This window comes from Vombatus ursinus, unplaced genomic scaffold (assembly GCF_900497805.2).
Source record: "Vombatus ursinus unplaced genomic scaffold, bare-nosed wombat genome assembly UNPS02005659.1, whole genome shotgun sequence".
Taxonomy (NCBI): domain Eukaryota; kingdom Metazoa; phylum Chordata; class Mammalia; order Diprotodontia; family Vombatidae; genus Vombatus; species Vombatus ursinus.
The window spans coordinates 8,748,985-8,767,753 of record NW_020945437.1 but is presented as its reverse complement, the minus strand read 5'-3'; the positions used below and the strand labels follow the sequence as shown (position 1 = coordinate 8,767,753).

Here is an 18,769-nt window from a genome sequence, read left to right as displayed (position 1 = left end):
GGAACTTAACAAAAGCTTGTTGACTGACTAGGTGTGTGTGTTTGAAGGGAAAGTGATATAAAGGTATAAGGGCAGGAAAGGAGAAAAATGATCTTTCTAGTGACTGAAAAATATCTACTGGGATAAAGAATAACTTGACATTTCTTTAAAGTTCTTAGCAGAAGATCTGGCAATTTCTTCATATAAACCCAGTTTAATTCTTAAAAACTGAAGGTAACACCAAAATTAAGGTTTTTCTGAAGTTACTTTTTTATACTTCCTCAAAATAAGCTAACTCTCACAGAACTGAAATTTGAATATTTATAGTAGTACTTTTAATAAAGTATAAATTTTCTCTTACCACCAGAATCTACAATCACATTTGTAGATTTATTTCCAAACACGGACTCAAAGTCAACATTAAGGCCAGCTGAAGGCTGTGGCTGTGCAACTGGGGAAGGAGTGAACCCTGAGAAGAACCAAAATTTAAAAAAAAAATTTAAATTCTTTCATAACATTTTCAATTCTTTATTAAACATTATAAAATATAAAAACCAAACCTTTCAAAAATACATCTTTTCAAAACTACCATTTTTAGTGGGGATTATATATAGCAATATTTTCCAATATAGAATGGATCTCGCTGGAAAAGAAAAACCAGCAATAATAGGCGTTTAGCTCCCTTTATTAAACTATATCCCTCAAAATAGTGCTTATGTTGTAGCTTGTTTATAGTTTGTCAAATTAGCTTAAGAAATGTTTAATTTGTTTTGAAGTTCAAAAGTAAACAGACCTGGAGCTGTCTAGAATTTTATATGAAGCTAAATGTATGTACAATGTTTGGATTTTCCCTCTAGAGCAATTTATCACAACCCCGAGGGGACTTTCAGGAATGTGAACAACAATATTCCCATAAATTCTAAGTTTTCCCTATTCCCCTCCATCACCAAGAAGTAATGTGGTTCAAGTGCATTCGGTGGCAAAATCTCCAGGTTTCAAACTCATCAATATAAATGAAACGCATACCCCTTTTGTCTACTAACCTTCATATAACTAACTATCCCCAGCCTCAACCACTTTCTTACACATTTCAGCTTATGCATCTATTTCCAGTAGCTTGCCTAAGACTCAGCTGTAAACATCCATTTCATCTGTAACTAAGATTCAAGGTAGTACTGTTCAATAACTGGGGCAAAACATAAACTGTTCAATGATTGATTTTACAGCCCTTTATTATATGTGACCACAGACTTTATCCTCATATTCAAAAGATATATTAAGAACTTTTATACACATGCACACATATATTCTCATAACTATATTTCAATATAATTGGTTTCCTTTGCAATCTTGTCAATAATTTTTATTTTATGCAATTAAAAATATCATGCTGAGACAGGGTTCATAGGCTTTAACCAAATTGGTAAAAGAGTCCATGACATATACTCCAAAAGTTTAATAACTCCTGATCTAGACTGTAGTTATGAAAACAGAGGTGTTTTTTCTTGAGTAAAGAAAAACTACTCTACCTAAATGTATCTCCTGTAGATTAAATTCTGCTTAAGAGTGCTGCTATATCACAATATGGGCACTCAATTTGTAAGCAAAATCAGTGCAGAAGTTATAGAGCCAAAACTAATTAGTAATGTGTCAACAATGTTAAGTGTATGGTTTTAATGGACTGTTGAAAACAAAAGCACATTTAAAGAAAAGTGGCCAGAATGATTACAGCTCTGTAAAGCAGAGCACAAAAGCAACAAGTACAGAGTTCATCTAGAAGCAAAGAAGACTAATTGGAGATTTGATGGCTAAACAGTTTAAGGAGTGTTCTATCAATGAGGAAGTAGACAAGTACTGCCTATGTTGCCCCTGAGAGGTAGGGTTGTTTTTTTTTTTTCCAATACAAACAAACAAAAGTTTTCTGACCACAGAGTTGCCTAAGAGGGAATGGACTGAGCCACCATTCACACTGGGCCTCACTTTAAAGTGTTTTAGCAAGGACTAGCAATAGTCTGACTCACTGTAGGAGATATGTTCAAATAGGTAACTCATAATCTTTTTTTTCTTGTATTCTCCCCCAACCTTCTGCTAACATTTTGATTCTGTGACTTGTATAATTCCATAGTCACATGATATATTTTCTTTAAGGGAAATGGACATGCTCTAGCTTGTCAGAAGTGGGCAACCAGAATGGTGAGGAACCAGAATGACAGTTAAAGAAAAAAGTAATGTTTAGCTTGGAGAAGAAAAAACTTGAGAATGGACATAATTGGGATCTTCCAGCATTTCAAGGGCTATCATACAATGAGACTTGTTCTACTTAGTTTCTGAGAGCAGAACCAGTTACAATGGGTAAAAGCTGAAGAGAGAAAGATATAGGTTCAGATATAAAGGGATACTTTTAAAAAACATTATCTAAAGTATCTAAAAGTGAAATAAGCTACCTTGGGGGAAGGGCAAAAGGAAAGGGAAAATTGCTTTTCATTGGAGGTATTAAAGCTGAGAAGTTGGATGACCTCTTCTTGAGGATACTGTACAAGAAATGCCTACTCAGACACAGATCGTACTAGAGCACCTGCAAGGTACTTTTAACTCAGTCTCTAAATATGCAAGAAAGAATTGGAAATCCAGAGGCTGGATGACAAAAGATGTAATGTATGCCCCATATAGAATGGGGACCCACATTATCAGGAAAGATCTAAGGCCATGGTACAATGATTTTAAATATCTTTTCCATTTTTGGGGGCGTTAGAGAAACTGTTCAACTACAGTGACAAAGCAAATGATTTTAAGTGTCCAAAGTTCAAGTCAATATATTGATGATGGTGGACTAGAAAGAATGAAATGGAAAAAAAAAAAAACTGTCATGCCAGGGACTTATGAATAGTTCAAGAAATTTCAAGACAATTGAGGCATGCTAATTTGAATGATTATGTCAAAAGTTCCCATATACTGTGATACATCACTTGATGTGTGTATAACCTGTAATAAATATTCTATAGGTACAAGAGGTAAACAACCATGTTCAACAATCACTTAGCCTTTAGATTAAGACCCTTGGATAGGGTGGGTACATAGGTTCTAGCCTTGGGTTAAATACCAAAAGCAGTTTGGCATGTATTTTTTTTTAATAATACACAGAAGAAGTGCATAAATTTCCTGGGTCACCCTAACCCTAACCCTGTAGATTCAAGATGGTGCATTTGACTCAGAAGAGATAAGAAATACATCAAAGTGGGATTTTATTGGGAGTGGTGTTGGCAAGGGATAGGAAAATGTACCTACAAAAAAAACCTACTCTACAGATATGAGAATAATTCAGACTCTTTTAAAATATTCCAAGTGACAAATATGGCTAATTGACATTACTGGCATTAATGGAAATTATAAAAATATGCCAAGAGATAAATTCCATCCAAATGTACTCTATAAGTAGAATCTCCATCCTATTTGCTCCAAAACGCTAAAATTAACACATAGGTAAATCAATTCTCTTTTCAGTACATATAACTGAGAATTTCTATAGCTTTAAAGAAGTCAGAATATGTTATGTAGTTCAGAACCAACACCTTATTCATCTCCTTATTTCAATAAGCTCAGGGGTTAGAGGGCAGAGGGCCATCTTTAAAGGTCGGTAGGCACCAATCTGTGAAAGTTAAATATTAACCCCTACAATTATTCACAGAATAAAGAAAAAGGACAGTTTTCTGAGACATAATGCCTTAAATCAAGAAACTCTAATATGGAAGCAAAGCTAAACTAGGCTCAAGAAAGACAGCCAAAATCTCCAAAATTATATACCATTTTGGGATAGTAAATGAGAACCAGCATTTTAATTAAAAGTTAAGTCTCATTATTTTATAAAGTCACTAGAAAAGGATATTCAAAGGTTATTTTAGATTCTCAAACACACAAAGTAAACATAATTGGTTGCTGCCCTTCATTCTCAAAGAGAACAAAAATGACATCACTATGTTGGTGGTCAAAATACAGTGTGTCTGACTGGCTGATCAGACCAATATGAGCTCAGAAGGTCGGGCACAAATAGTTCACATAATGGATAAACATAATATTAATATACCTTCCATAAATCTCAAATGTGTAACATCATTTAATCTGGCTGCAAAGTATTCAGATGACACTACTTGAAATTCTTCTCACTCCTTAGTATAAAGAAAATCTACTTATTGATATTCCTATTAAAAAGTTTCTACAGTGCATACTCATCAGGTGTATATCATGAAATGGAAGAATTCCATGCACTAATCATAAATACCAATGTTCAATGGAAAAGGACTAGTGAAAAGCTTTTTGGACTGTCAGATTTTTTTAAACTACATGCAAAGCTGACAGAAATTGGGATTCTAGAAGCTGAACTGAAAAAGACCTAAGAAACCATTAAGTCCAACCCCCTTATTTTACAAATGAAGAGACTGAGACACAGAGAGTTTAATCAACTTGCCCAAGGTCACAGAGTTACTAAGGATCTGAAGCAGAATTTGAACCCAGGTATTCTTGACTCTTAAGTCCAGGGCCCATCCTTCTGCCTCCTATTCCTACCTCGAGAAATTGCTCAAATATAGATTGTTACCATGGCAACAGAACTCCCATATTTTTGAGTTTCAAATGAAATAACCCTTCTAATAGTGCCTCTTTAAAGTGTCAAATGCTGTATAGAATTAAGGTAGTATTACCAAATGCCACAATTAACTTCTTTTAAACCCATGTAACTCCTACCCCAAAGGGAGGGAACATAAATAAGTCTGATTATCTGCCAAACTTCAGGAAAGTCTAACAAAAGTGATAAAATGCTATGCACACAATAGGTATCCAACAAACATTTACTGACTCAATCAAAAGCAGCAACTTGTCAGAGTTTAAAGTCTGATAGACAGAGTGGCAAGGAAGCACAACTAGTTTATGAAAATACCCATGATTTTATGAAACTTGCTTCCTACTTTTCTAACCATCTTCCCCCATGGTTTCTCCTTTCCCCCTCCTTACAACTCCTATGCCACAGCTTTGTTGTAATAACAGACTAGGAAGTGAACGTTAAATTTGCACATGCTTATCAAATTATATGACTAAATAAAAAGTATGAAAACTTTTTAAAGCATTTCTAATGCATAAGGCCGAATATTTATAAGATTTGTTTAAACAAGATACTGTTTTGAGTATGTGTATTTAAAATAAAACGTGAAAACGTGTAAATGGTAGGCAGTCATCCATAAAACTAACACATTTTTAACCAAGGCAAATAAAAGGCAGGTCAAACCACAGGTCTGTGAAAGCAAAGAAAGTAGTAAAAAATAAAAATAAAATAAATAAAAATTTCCCTAAACAAATTAAAGGACTTGGCTTTGAAAAAAACTATTACCTACATAACAGGTTTATTTTATAGACATACCATTACCTACCTCCAAATAGACCGGCTACAGTAGAGGGCTCATGGCGCACATGAGTAGTATTAGGATAAGCTTGAGGGCCACAAAAAGAATCTGACAAAGCACATCAGGCAACAAAAAAAGCAGAGAAAGAAGAGGAGGAAGAGTTACAGAGCATGGGAAGGGGGTAATTTAAAAAAAAAAAAATAAGGGTTCTAAACAGTAACTATCTTCAAATTTTAACTTATAAAACAGAACCCAGATTCTATCAGGTATAAAATGTAGGAAGAAGACATATTCATTTAAAGAGAAAAGCCACTGGCAACAAAATTACACTCAGCTAAAAGAAAACAAACAAAAGTCAAGAGCCATGCTTGAAAAACAAAAAACAAAAAAACCAAACTTTTGTAACATTAAAAGGCATTTAAACAAATATCCTTGTCATAATGAATTAGACAAACTAATTTTTCACTTGGTGATCATAACTTAGGCAACCTTCAAATTACTTTAAATCCATATACTCATTACTATGTCATTGTGCTCTCACTGTTTTGAATAAGGCAGCATTTATTATTATGAAATCCATGCTTCAGAACTAATATGAAAAGTAACTTAGGCTCAATTTCAATGATTGAGACCTTATTCAGCTCAAAATATAATTTCCACGTACACCTCCCATTTCCTTGCCAACTTTTCACCAAAAAATTAGTGTTGTTTTAGTCCCTGGTAACAAATTCATTTTAAGTTACAGTCTCAAAGAAACTATCACTTTTAAAAAAAATTTTTAGTAGTCTTACAATCTTGCCCTCAAAAACAAATGGTTGGGTAATCTGCTAAACTCTTAAATCTTTACTACAGGACAGACAGCATACTCTTTAGTACAGGGGTTCTTTACCGTTTTGTGTCATGGACCCCTTTGACAGTCTAGTGAAGCCTAGGGACCCTTCTCCAATATTCATATATTCATAATTGAAGCAAATGCTAATGTATTGTTTTCCCCATATAATCCACAAGTTTTCTGAAATCTATCCATATACCTTGTGGGAGTCCATGGACCCCAAGTTAAGAACACCTACTCATGAATTAGGATACGCTAGGCAGGAGGGAGTTGAAATTCTGGGTTCTATTCCATCACTTCTTAATGGTGAGATCTTGAGCAAGACACAAGGTTTGAACCTCAGCTGTTTCATATGTAAAAACCATGAATACCCACAACTAAGTTCTAAGTCCCTTCTAGTTCTAAGATCTATGATTATGCCTGTTTCAAATAAACTTTTCCATAAACCTACCCAACTTAATTTATCTGACCTTTGCTAATTTTTTTTCTTTAGCTTCCTTAAAAGATTATTCTTGAAAAACTGGCCATAAATGACACATCCTTCTATTCTCTTCCATCGGGATTTCAGGTGCTTCTTTCTCTTTTCTGAACTTCAGTGGCTATGGTTGGGCTAGATGACCTCTGAGGTCTCTTCTAGTTCTACGTTTTTTAGTCCAATAGAACTACTTCTTACTAAAAATTACAAACAAGTTATTTTGGCTGAAAACTCACATTTACCAGTTTTATCAATTCAGATTCTTAGTTGAGCATAACTGAATATTTTGAAAAAAGTAGCACAAATTAATAGCTACATTTTCTCCACATAGCAATTTTTAAAATGTCACACTAAAAAATAAACACACCATAGTAGGGTAACTAGTCCTATTTAAGAGGTATCTCAGTGGCACATACAAAACAGCCCCGGACTAGAACACCCATCTTGGAGTCCGAGTACTACCTCTTTCACTGGTTATGCAATCTCAGGCACTGTACTGGGTTTTTGTATCACCATCTGCAAAAGTGACGGACTAGATGGACTAAACCCGTTTCTAATTCAGATTCTATAATTTGGTTTTACATGTAAGACTTCTAGGAGTTAAGGGTTTCAAAGTGATGGAATTTTACATGCCATTTGACATGACAAACTTTTGTGTGTGTGTGTGTGTGTGTGTGTGTGTGTGTGTGTGTGTCAAAGAAATGTCAAAGTAAAATGCAATAATTCAGTAATCTGGCATGGTTGGAAATGAAGTATTCTGGATTGTAGTAGTTTTTTTGTTTTGTTTTGAAAGATAAATGAATGTTAATTCTTTAAGCACTTATTAAGCATTTGTTTTTCACAAAATTTCAAACTCTTTCATAGCTTCCCACTGTAGTAAAAAACAAAACAGTATTAAGTGTTTTTTTGACTCAATGTCTTCATTATAATCAATTATAATATTCTTTAGCTAGTTATATTAGACTATCTTTAATGATTACTAGATATATGCCTTAAAATTTGCTTTCTTAAAAAAAAAAGTTTTGTTATCATGCAATCTTAACGTTTTAGAGTTGAAAGGAAGTTTATAGAGCACATAGTCTAACTTCCTCTTTTTTTTTTTAATTGAACAAGTTGAGTCCCATCAACTGTAACTGCCTTGTCCAAGTACCCATAAGAAGTAAGCAGCAGAGTCAGAATTTGAACTTAGGTCTTCTGATTTCAAATACAGCACTCTTTCCACTACATATAACTAGCTTGCTTTTCTTGTCAACTGTCAGTCTCAGAAAACATGTTAAAATACATTAACTATTTTTGTTCAATTCATAACTTCCTTTCTGAAAAAAAATTATAGAATCAAAGACTAAAGCAGTATTTACCTAAGACATTTTCTTACCCTCAAATGTCTTCACTCTCTTTATAATGATCCTTTGACCAATTCTGCATTATTCAAAATATGGTTATAAAATACTATACCAATATTAGTTATTATTATTATTATTATTGTTATTATTATTATTATTATTATTACTAATACTACTACTATTACTACTCTGGTTCAGTAATCAATTAAACCTACTTTCAATGGCATTTACCTTACGGGGACATGGTCATCTTGTGGACGTCTTATAACAGTACTACTAAAAACCATTAAGGTCAACTTGCGCTTTCGCAACTACAGGAATAAACTAGATAATTTATTGGTTGTTTTTATTTTTTTAACTTTCAGGTTTATGGCAGAACTAGGCATTTTAAGCTGGAAGCTTATACATACCAGATAACAAGCTTTTTTATAATATAGTTAAACAAAACAGAAGTTTAAATTAAAAATGATAAAAAAAATTATGCTTAAGGCAACCTGTATCTTCTGGCTGTGTACTGGAATACTACAACACACTATGTGACATTGAATTCAAAACAACAAAAAACTTTTCACCTGACAGGCAATCACTTTGCCTAAATTAAATGAAACTAAAAACTTATATTATACTTTTCAAAAAGTAACTTTATTCCTGTTTATCTTTTATGATTTGTCAATGAAAACTAAACTAGTTATGGCACTTATTTTAATTACCAAGAATATTTAGACAATATAAACAGTAATTGGGGGGAAAATATGTTAAATAGTACTTTACCAACAAACATTTCATGAGTAGGTGTCCTAGTAGTAAAAGTGGATACATCTGAAGAAATGGGGAGGTGAACATCACCACTAGATTTTGTGAGGAAAGGATTTAAGCTTGGAATGGCATCATCAACAGCATCTACAGTAGCAGAAAAAGGATCTGTGTAGTCCGAGTAGGTTAGAGCAAAATGAAGAAAGGAAGTAAATGAATTAGTATTGGAATTAGTCAACAGGTTCATTTTAAGTGAAAAAAAAAAGTAGCTTCATTATTTTTGTTTAGTCTTAAGTACTCAGATAACAAAAACAACAAAAGGAAAAAATAAATTCAGTAATGCATTTTAATATGAATCATCTGTGCACTCACCATGGACTTAAGTTTTCACTCTAAGCAGCTATATATTAGAGACAGAATTTCTGACCTTAAGAAGCTTATAATTAGGCATTACAAATAAGCCTTAAGTACATACAAACATAAACATCTTAGAAAAGGAATGCTGTGATTAATGGTAAATGAACTGGCTCTAATTGTTGAAGGCTTCAAAGAGGAGGTAAACTTCTAATCACATGAAAAAGAACAACAGAAATGTGATTCAGAAGGTAAAAAAATGTGAAAAGTAGAAAAAAGCTGAGCCAACATAGTATAGTAGAGTGGATGTTGGACTGAGAGTTAGAAGGCATAGGTACAAATTTTGGCTCTATCACTTAATAGCAGTGTAACCTTTGGCAAGTCACTTGGGGCCCTAGCTCCCTCATCGGAAAAATGGGTTGGACTACAGGTCCCTTCCAATTCTTAAAAAAAATTCTTGAAGAACATGAAGAGACTAGGGAGACAAGTAACCTTATGGCCAATTGTGTTCAAAATTCCTGGGCAGCAGTAGTTTTGAATCATAAGGTCCTCAAAGAGTAACAATGGATGTCCTTTCCTATTCAGGTAGTCTTCTCTTCCTCTGTCTCTCTTTTTATGTGTATGATCTATCTATCTATATTTGTATATTTGTCAAATTCTGCATCCAAAGTTATACTAGCAATAGGTATGTGCAAATTCTCTATTAGTATCCTTCAATCATTTCAATTAAATAAAACTACTCCATGAAATGGCTTAAAATTTAAGGTTCCAGAAGTGGAACTAGGAAAAAGGACAATTAAAGAAAAGTTCAATTTTGAACACTATTCACAAAAGTAAATTAAGCATATTATTTTTCTAAGGGTCATGCTCTGACAATACTTGTTTCTGCCCAAAGGAACATCCCCTTGGAGAATTTACTCATGACTCTATATACTATCTAGATCATGTTCTAACAATCATAATCTCAATAGTATGTCATAATTTTAAATATCTATTTCATGTTAAATTAATAAGCTTTATTTCCTCTATTTCCCACTCTTCATCTTTACAAATTGAAAAAGGAAAGGAAAAATCCTTGCAACACTTGTGTATAGTAAACCAAAAACAAATGGTCATATCCAAAATTGTATGCCTCATGCTGCATCCTGAGTCCATCACCTCTCTTTCAGGAGGTAAGTAGCAGGCTACATCATAGGTCCTTTGGAATCATAATTGGGCATCACATTAAGAGATCTTAAGTCATTCGAAGTTGTCTGGCTTAACAATCTTGTTGTTACTATATAACTTGTTCTCCTGGTTCAGTTCACTTCACTCTGCATCAGTTCATGAAAGTCTTCCCAGATATCTCTGAAACTGCCCCTTTATCACTTTTGACATTGTGCGCTCCCCTTAGTTTGCAGTTCTTTGTCACTACAAAAAGAGATGCTAAAAGTATTTTGTACATGAGCACCTTCACTCTTTTTTTAATCTTTTTGGGGTACAGGTCTAGTAGTGGTACGCTAGTTCAAAGAATATACACATTTTACTGACTTTGGGGGGATAGTTACAAATTGCTTTCCAGAATGGCTGTACCAACCAATTCGTTGTTCCATCAACAATGCATTATTGTACAAAGAGGCAGAAATATGTGCCATCAACACATGAAAAAATGCTTTGAATCACTAAAAACTAGAGAAATGTAAATTAAAGCAATGCTGAAGTTCCACTCACACTCATGCTTGTTTTGCCACCTTCCTCATCTCATTAAAAACGCCTCTAATTTATTCTCATTGCATGTAGGGGTGTCAGGAAGGGAATACGCATCATAAATACACACTATGTGCCAGGCATTGTGCTTAAGTTCTTTACAAATATTATCTTATTTGATCCACACAACAATCCTGGGAAATAGGTGCTGTTATTATCCTCCTTTTACAGCTGAGAAAACTGAGGCAAGTAAAGGTTAAGTGACTTGCCCAGGTCACTGGATTCCAACTTCCACACTTTGGGCCCAGCATTCTATCCATTGAATCATGTGGCTGCTCCAATACCTCAGATAATGCTGGCTTTTAATTTTGGATAGATAATATTTGCTATATCAGGGAAAAGTCCATTTAATCCTATGCTTTTCACAGGAACAAGTGTTCTATTTAAAAGCTTCTTCTGCATCATTGATATAATTACATTATTCTCATTGTTCTTAGTAATATTTTAACATTAATAGTCTAAAAATCAATTTTCTAACATTCAACTCTCCTTTCTGTGTATAAAACCAACCTGGTCAAAGTGTATAATCTTTCTTATATGTTAAAGTAGTAGTCTTTGTACTAATATTTCATTTAAAATTTTGTGTAGCTATGCATCAAGAGATATTTGTCTACAAGTTTTTTTTGACTCTCCATAGTTTAGGTATTAAGATCATATTTGTATCACAAAAAGAATTTGGTAGTATCTGATCTTTTCCTATTTCTGCAAACAGATTTATATTATTGGAATTAACTGTTCATTCAATGAATTTTGTATTATCTGTCTGGTCTTGTTTTTTTCTGGGTGGAAGGAGTTCATTTATGGCTTGTTCACTTATTTTTCTGAGATGGAATTATTTAAATTCCGCTTTTCTTGCTATGTTAATCTGGGCACTTAACCTTTTTTTGTAAATATTTATCCACTTCCTTTGTTTTGATGGCATATGGTCAGGGAATATCATTTTAGATAATTTCTTTTTTTTCCTCTTCATTTGTTGTGACCATTTTAATTTTTGATACCAATTTGGTTTTCTTCTTTCTTTTTAAAAGTTAATTAGCTAATAATTCATCTATTTTGTTTGTTTCCCCCTTTAAAAAAGCCAATACTTAATTTTATTAATTCAATAGGATTTTTTCTTTGCTTTCAATTTTATTGCTTTTCTTTGATTTTCACAATTTCTCTTTTGATGTTTAATTGGTGTTTTTTAATTTGCTGGTTTTCTAATTCTCTAGTTGCATGCCAAGTTCACTGATCATGACCTCTTTTGTTGGTAAAATCCTTTACAGAGAGAAATATCCCCCTAAGGATTACACTAGTTGTACCCCCAAGTTTTGGTATATTTTCTCATTTTAGTTATCTCCTGTTTCTATGACTTGCTCTTTGACCAACACATCATTTATATTTAAGTTATAGCCCCCAATGAATTTTTAATCCTTTCTTCAATGGTCTTTTGTTGAACACACTTTTTTGCACTATGATTAATAAAGAATATTTAATATTTCTGTTTTTCTGCCCTTATTAATGAAATTTTAATTGCCCTAATATATGTGATCAATTTTTGTCAAGGTATGAGTTTTTAAAATATATGTTCCTTTTTATTCCCATTTCAATAAATGCCAGAGATCCATCATATCTAAAATTTCTATTCAGATACATAACTTCTTCCCTGTTTATCTTTTTGTTAGATTTGTCTAGGCTTGATAAGGGTACAAACTGAGGTCCCCACTGGTATAATTTTAGAGACTTATTTCTCCCTATAACTTGTTTGGATTTGCCTTAACATATTTAGTATCAAGCTCAAATAGAAACAGAAGCCACTAAGCTATATATAAGGATACCTTCAAGTGCATATTGACTTAGAAAACCTCATGCTAATCATTAATAAAACATCTATGTTTTACTGCATTTGTATTTATTTTATATCCCAATTACATTTTAATCTTGTTTAGGCTACACCTGGGAGTTTTGCAGATCACAGGCCTGCAGGCCACACATTTGACACCTATGATTTGGATGCTATACCTTTCAGTCAACATATATAAAGTTATCACTATTAATTATTTATCTATGGTACCTTGCAGCAAAATGTAATTTTCCTGTTTCTTCCCTTTAATCAAGTCCATTTTTTGCTGTTGCCTTGTCTGAGATCATGGTCACTACACCTGGTATTTTGAGTTCAGGTGATACAGAATAGATTTTACTCCAGCCCTTTATCTGTGTGAATCTTTGTTTCAAGTATTTTTTATAAATAATATAGTGTCATATTTTAATTTCTAATCTTTTTTATTATTTTCCATTTTGTGGGTGAGTTTACCCAATTCGGGTTACCAGTTTTTATTTTTAATCATATTTCCTTCCATCCTACCCTCTAGTACTTTTCCCCTCTCCCCTCTCACTCCAGTTGTGAAAGAAAAGGAATGTGTTTAACACTACATATATATAATGAAAGCAATTTTTACTCAGCTCTTCTCCTCTTTTCCACCCCTAATCACAGATTTTTCATCTTTCTTTTCAGTTGCCCATTAACCATCCAACTTCCAGTGTTACAGTTTCTTTGGCTTATAACTAATCTCTCACCAATCCTATCTCTCCCCTTCCCTCTTTAAATTCTTGTCATACCTCTCTCAAGTTCTCTCCTATCTCCCCACTTAGTTCTATGTATTTCTACAAACTCTGCAGGGGAGAAAACTCTTTTGACTGATTCAGATCAAAGTAAGATTCAAGTGATGTCCACTATCTTTCACACATTCTTCTTCTCTGTATAGTCTTCTTTAATCTTAAGCACCCAGATTATCTAAGATAGGTAAATTTCCCATCCTTTTTTCCTCCTTCCTTAAGTATATTTCTTTTCTCCTCCTCCTTTCCTTCTTCTTTTAAGATCATAAGAACGACAAAACCATTACAGACCCTTACACCTTATGTGACTCTTGACATTACAGTTCTGAGAAGACACTAGGTTTCCCTCTTTCTATTAAAATGTAAATACTTCATTCTTGTAGAGTCCATTCTGATTGCTTAAATGTATTTCTGATTTTGTTTCTCAAGAACCATGTTTGTATTTCAAAGTTTCTACTTAGTTCTGGTCTTTTCCTCAGAAATACTTGGGAATCCTCTATTAAAGTCCCATCTTCCCCCTTCCTATGAGATTATGCTTAGTTTCTGGGAATAAGTTTTTTTTTGTTATTGTTGCAAAAATGTATTATTTTGCAACACCACATTTCAAGCTCATATTTTATGACAGTAGCTGTCAAATCTTGTGTGATCCTGACCATGGCTCCTCAGTAATTGATCTTTTCTTTCTGGTTGCTTATAATATTTTTCATTTGACTTGGAAGCTCTAGATTTGTGCTATGATGAACTTCAAAGTTTTCATATCAGGGTTTCTTTCCAGATTTGACCAGTGAACTACTTCGAGTTCAACCTCTGGTTCTAAAAGGTCTAGGCAATTTCCATTCATGATTTCTTGATACCCAGGGTATACCTGTCATGGATTTCAGGTAGTTTTGTGATTCGTCAATTATCTCTTCTTCACTTGTTTCCTTGGTCAAGTTTTTTTATATGAGGAACCTTATATTTTATTTCATTTTTTTCAGTCGTTTTCTTTGTTTCTTATTGTTTCTTACTGTTTCTTGGAGTCAATTATTTCTTTTTGGTGCATTTTAATTTTTCTAGGAACCTGTACCTGGCTAAGATTTTGTATCTCTTGTATTAAGCTATTAATTTTCCAAGTTTTTCCTGTAGCACTTGTAGATTATTTTCTAATTCCCCCCCTTCCCTCTTTTTAAAAAATCTTGTTTCATTTCTTCTAGAAGTCCAGTTGCTCTTGTAGTCATGTTGTATTTTACTTGGAGGCTTTGCTTGTAGTGTTGCAAAGTAATCATCTTCATCTGAGTTTGTGTCTTGGGAATTCCTGGTTGCATAAAAGCTCTTTATCATGGCTATCTTTTTTGTTTACTCATTCTTCCCAGCTTAGTAAATGAATTAGGATTTTTTGTTAGGGCTATGTTGGGGCCTTCTTTGGTCCTGATCTGTATTCTCTGCTGTTTATTTCTTTGGATATTAAGTACTATATTCCTCAAGAATCTCAGGGGCAGCTCATGCATGGCACCTATAAACTTTCAAAGGGCTCTAATTGGTCTGATTTATGTTGGAGTCAGATTGTTACCCTCCTAGCGTGAATTTTGCAAGCACCAGTTCACAGTTTGGGTCTGGATGACACAACTTCAGACTCTCCACCCACCACCCACCTCAAATGAAACTCCAGCTGCTGGTCCCAGCCTCTGTCAACTAGCTGGAGAGCTGTGTAGGTTCAGATCGACAGAATTGCACGTTGCCCTTGGTCTGAGCTCCCTGTCCTGATTACTCAGTTACTAGCCTCAGCCTAGGTATGTGAATTGAATCTCTGATCCTTTCCTAGGGTCAGAGACGCTCAGCAGTCTTTCCCTCCTTTCCTGCTTCTTGCCTAGTACATAGCCTCAGGCCCAGTTCCCAATGGATCTGTGACTGATCCTTGCCCTAGTATCTGGCCCAATCCATGTTGGATCCATGACCCAGAACCAATCTTACAAGCAAAAAAATGCAGGCTAGCTCCTATTCCTGCTTCCCCCAAAATACAACCTTCAGTTTATGCTAGTTCTGAGACTGCTTTTTCACTCTTGTATACTTCCACAAGTACCAGACCAGTCTCCCTCCTCTGTTAATCTTCCTGGCTGGACCTCCCTGTCCTTAATGCCTACAACACTCTGTCTATGCTGAACTTGGCTGAAAAATAGTCAACTGAATAGAAAGGGGGAAAAAAAGCATTTATCAACTACCTACTATATGTCAAGAACTGTGCTAAGTGCTTTACAAGTATCTCATTTAATCTTCACAACAACCCTGGAAATAGGTGTTATTATTTCTATTTTAAAGTTGAAGAAACTGAGGCAGACAAATGACTTTTCCAGGGTCATATAGCTAATAGAGTCAGAGGTCAAATTTGAACACAGGTCTTCCTGACTCAAGACATAGTACTCTATTCAATGTACCATCTAGCTGTTGGGGTACTTTGCAATTCATTTAAAAGGCTAAGAATCACTCCTTCCTCATCTATCCAGCTCCAGCTTCTTCTCACTTGTGGAGCTACATTATAAAGCAGACTAGATGTGAACAGAGATAAGTATTATCAGTTTTATTCCTTCTTTACAGAAGAGGAAATCAAATCAGAGAAACCAGGTGATTTTCCCATGGTCACACTGCTTTTTAAGTGTTGAAACCAGAGCCTGAACCATGAACCAAAGTCCATTACTCTAAGTTCTGGGATACTTCTCACTATACCACAATATCCCCTCTTCCAGCAGAATGTGGACAATCATGAAGAAATATATTTCTTTAGCTATGAAAAACACTTTACCAATTATGTTATACAATATAATAAAGTTATTAGGCACCACGGTGGCAGCACCTGGGATTTTTCAATTCTTCACATACTAATGAAGGGAAATGATATAATTTTTTTAAAAGTCACACAAACACATATACATTTAGACACCCTGAAGTAAATAAACATCAGAGTTCTCCCACACATTAAGAAATAAACATGAACTGTCAGGCACCTAAAAAATAAAACAAAACTATAATATTCATTTCCACTATAGTCAAAGCCTTTAGCTTTAGTCAGAATTAGAGAAAGTACTTCTCTACTGACAGAATGATCTTTGATTTTTAAATAAGTGAATAAATTTAATTTCTCTAACACCTTTTCTACAATTCTTCCCTAAGTTAACGACTTCTCAGATTATAGTGATGGCCATCTTACAACTTGCTCAATTCCTACCCTATCTCCCAGAGAAAAAGAGTATATGTGTTGTTTCTGTCTGCATGTGTTTAGAGTCAACTAGGGAATGGAGAAAGCCAACCTGGAAAATCTGAGGCATATAAACACAATCCATATTATACCACAAATAACATTTTACCCCATCTGTGATACATTAGCACTAGTCACACTAAAATGAGAGACATAATCTCAGCAAATTGATGTTTGCTATTCTAAAACCCAAAAAAAGTTTGGTGATTTTGACATTAATTTCAATACTTCTAAGATTTCTATACTATGAATAGTTGTCTTCAAATAAAAACATTTTAAAACTTTTACAAGGTAAATAGCCCTTTTTATCTAAATAAAAATATCATAACAGCAATGTTACTATTTTTATCATAGGCTCTGATTCTGGTATACAAATCTGTGTATTTGTATTTATGTAACTATTCCTGATTTCAGAACCATTACAAATTTTTTTAGATAAAATATTAAGACATGACATGAAATCTCTGCAAATGAAACCTCATAAGTTTCAGAACCGATTACAATGAATTTTCATTGTAATAAAAAGAGGCCTAATTTTTTGAAGAATCAGATAAAAAACTGTACTACCAACAATCTCCTAAGTGAATAAAAATGACATTTCTGTCTTCCATAATTCTGTTTCAAGAGTTAACTGCACTGAGCTTTCAACATATTAGTATTCAACCAAGAGCTTGTTTTGACTGAAGATCTTTTTATCAAAAATGAAAGACTCATTAATAATGTTGTAAAAGCTACAGGAAAGCCTCTGTTCTCATTCTCATGCCCATGACATACTGCATCATTAATGCTTCACACAGAAGCATTGAAGCTGCTCTATTTAACTCTTTTTCCCTTTTGCCACCTTAACATTTGCTTTTGGGATCTTCTTTATGGCACTGATTTTAATCTGGCTATATTTCAGATAATTTTCACCCATCACAGGCAAGAGGAAAATAACTCAAAATTTAGAGAACCCAATATCACGACCACACATGCTGTTTTAGTAATGCTCAAATAACAAGCACTTAGATGATTTCAGGGTTACCCAAACTAGTTCTGTCATTTAAAAGTGATACTGTTTTTTAAAAACTCATTTTTTATTTTTAAAACTTCAAGAACTTTAATAAAAATAAAGTTCCCATATATAAAAAAAATTTACAGCAGCACTTTTTATGGAAGCAAAAAACTGGAAAAAAGTAGATACCTACCAACTGGAATATGGCTAAACAAACTGTGGTGCATGGACATAATAGACTATTACTGAACTGTAAGAAATGATGAATATGATGAATACAGAGAAGCACGAAAAGACTTACATGATATGATGGCAAATGAAGTAAACAGAGTCAGGAAAACAATATATACATAACAACTACAACAATGTAAACCCTAAGAACAGCCAGCAACTATCAAAAATGAATGTTGTAAAATTATGAAGAACACATATGACCCTAAAGAAGAGAGTATGCGAGAAGATACCCTCTTCTACTCCTCTGCAGAGATGGAACATGCACAGGTACACAATATTGCATATATGTTCAGATTTTTAGATGTACTGACAGGTTTTACTGATTTTTTTTCATTTTCCTTTTTTTTATTTCACAAAATATTCTTTCTTACGTAGGATTGCTCTCTGGCTGTGGGGGGGGGGGGGAAGGTTGGATTTGGAGCAAATTTAAGTGATATAAAAACAAAAGATATTAATAAAACTTCATTTTTTAAAAAAGCTCATTTCCTGAATTTCATAAATTAGGACAATCTTGAAGCACTCAACTTAGAGTGCTCTTCAGCTTACAAAAATCTAAAAACTGAAACATCCTGAAATTTGCTTAGAACCATATTACTTTTGTATCACCATCCTTGTAGCCAAATTTCCCTAATAAATGAAATGCCTTGAAATGGCAAGATAAGTTTCTATCGGTTTTCCTAATTTTAGCTATGGTGAAGTCCATCTTCCCCCCTCCCTCCAAATTAACAGATTGGAGTCAGCTTTGGTAAATATGTAACAATATAAATTAAGTATTTTTTTAAATTGATGAATAAAGGAACTCAGATAAATAATCCAAAATAGGAAAGAAGTGATTGATAGCATTT

General features: G+C 33.8%; 1 protein-coding gene across 16 annotated transcripts in view; it reads right to left on the bottom strand.

The window, feature by feature from the left end:
* The window catches only part of PICALM (phosphatidylinositol binding clathrin assembly protein), a 120,272-nt gene that overhangs the window by 25,144 nt on the left and 76,359 nt on the right, over positions 1 to 18,769 (bottom strand). For 8 of the 16 annotated variants that reach the window (XM_027848057.1, XM_027848049.1, XM_027848053.1 and 5 more), the window contains exons 13-14: positions 8,791 to 8,940; positions 341 to 448 (exon numbers count right to left, since the gene is read on the bottom strand). In XM_027848057.1, coding sequence (XP_027703858.1) covers positions 341 to 448; positions 8,791 to 8,940 — 258 coding nt within the window. The remainder of the gene's footprint in view (positions 1 to 340; positions 449 to 8,790; positions 8,941 to 18,769) is intronic. The other 8 variants (XM_027848061.1, XM_027848062.1, XM_027848064.1 and 5 more) reach the window with 2 other exon arrangements.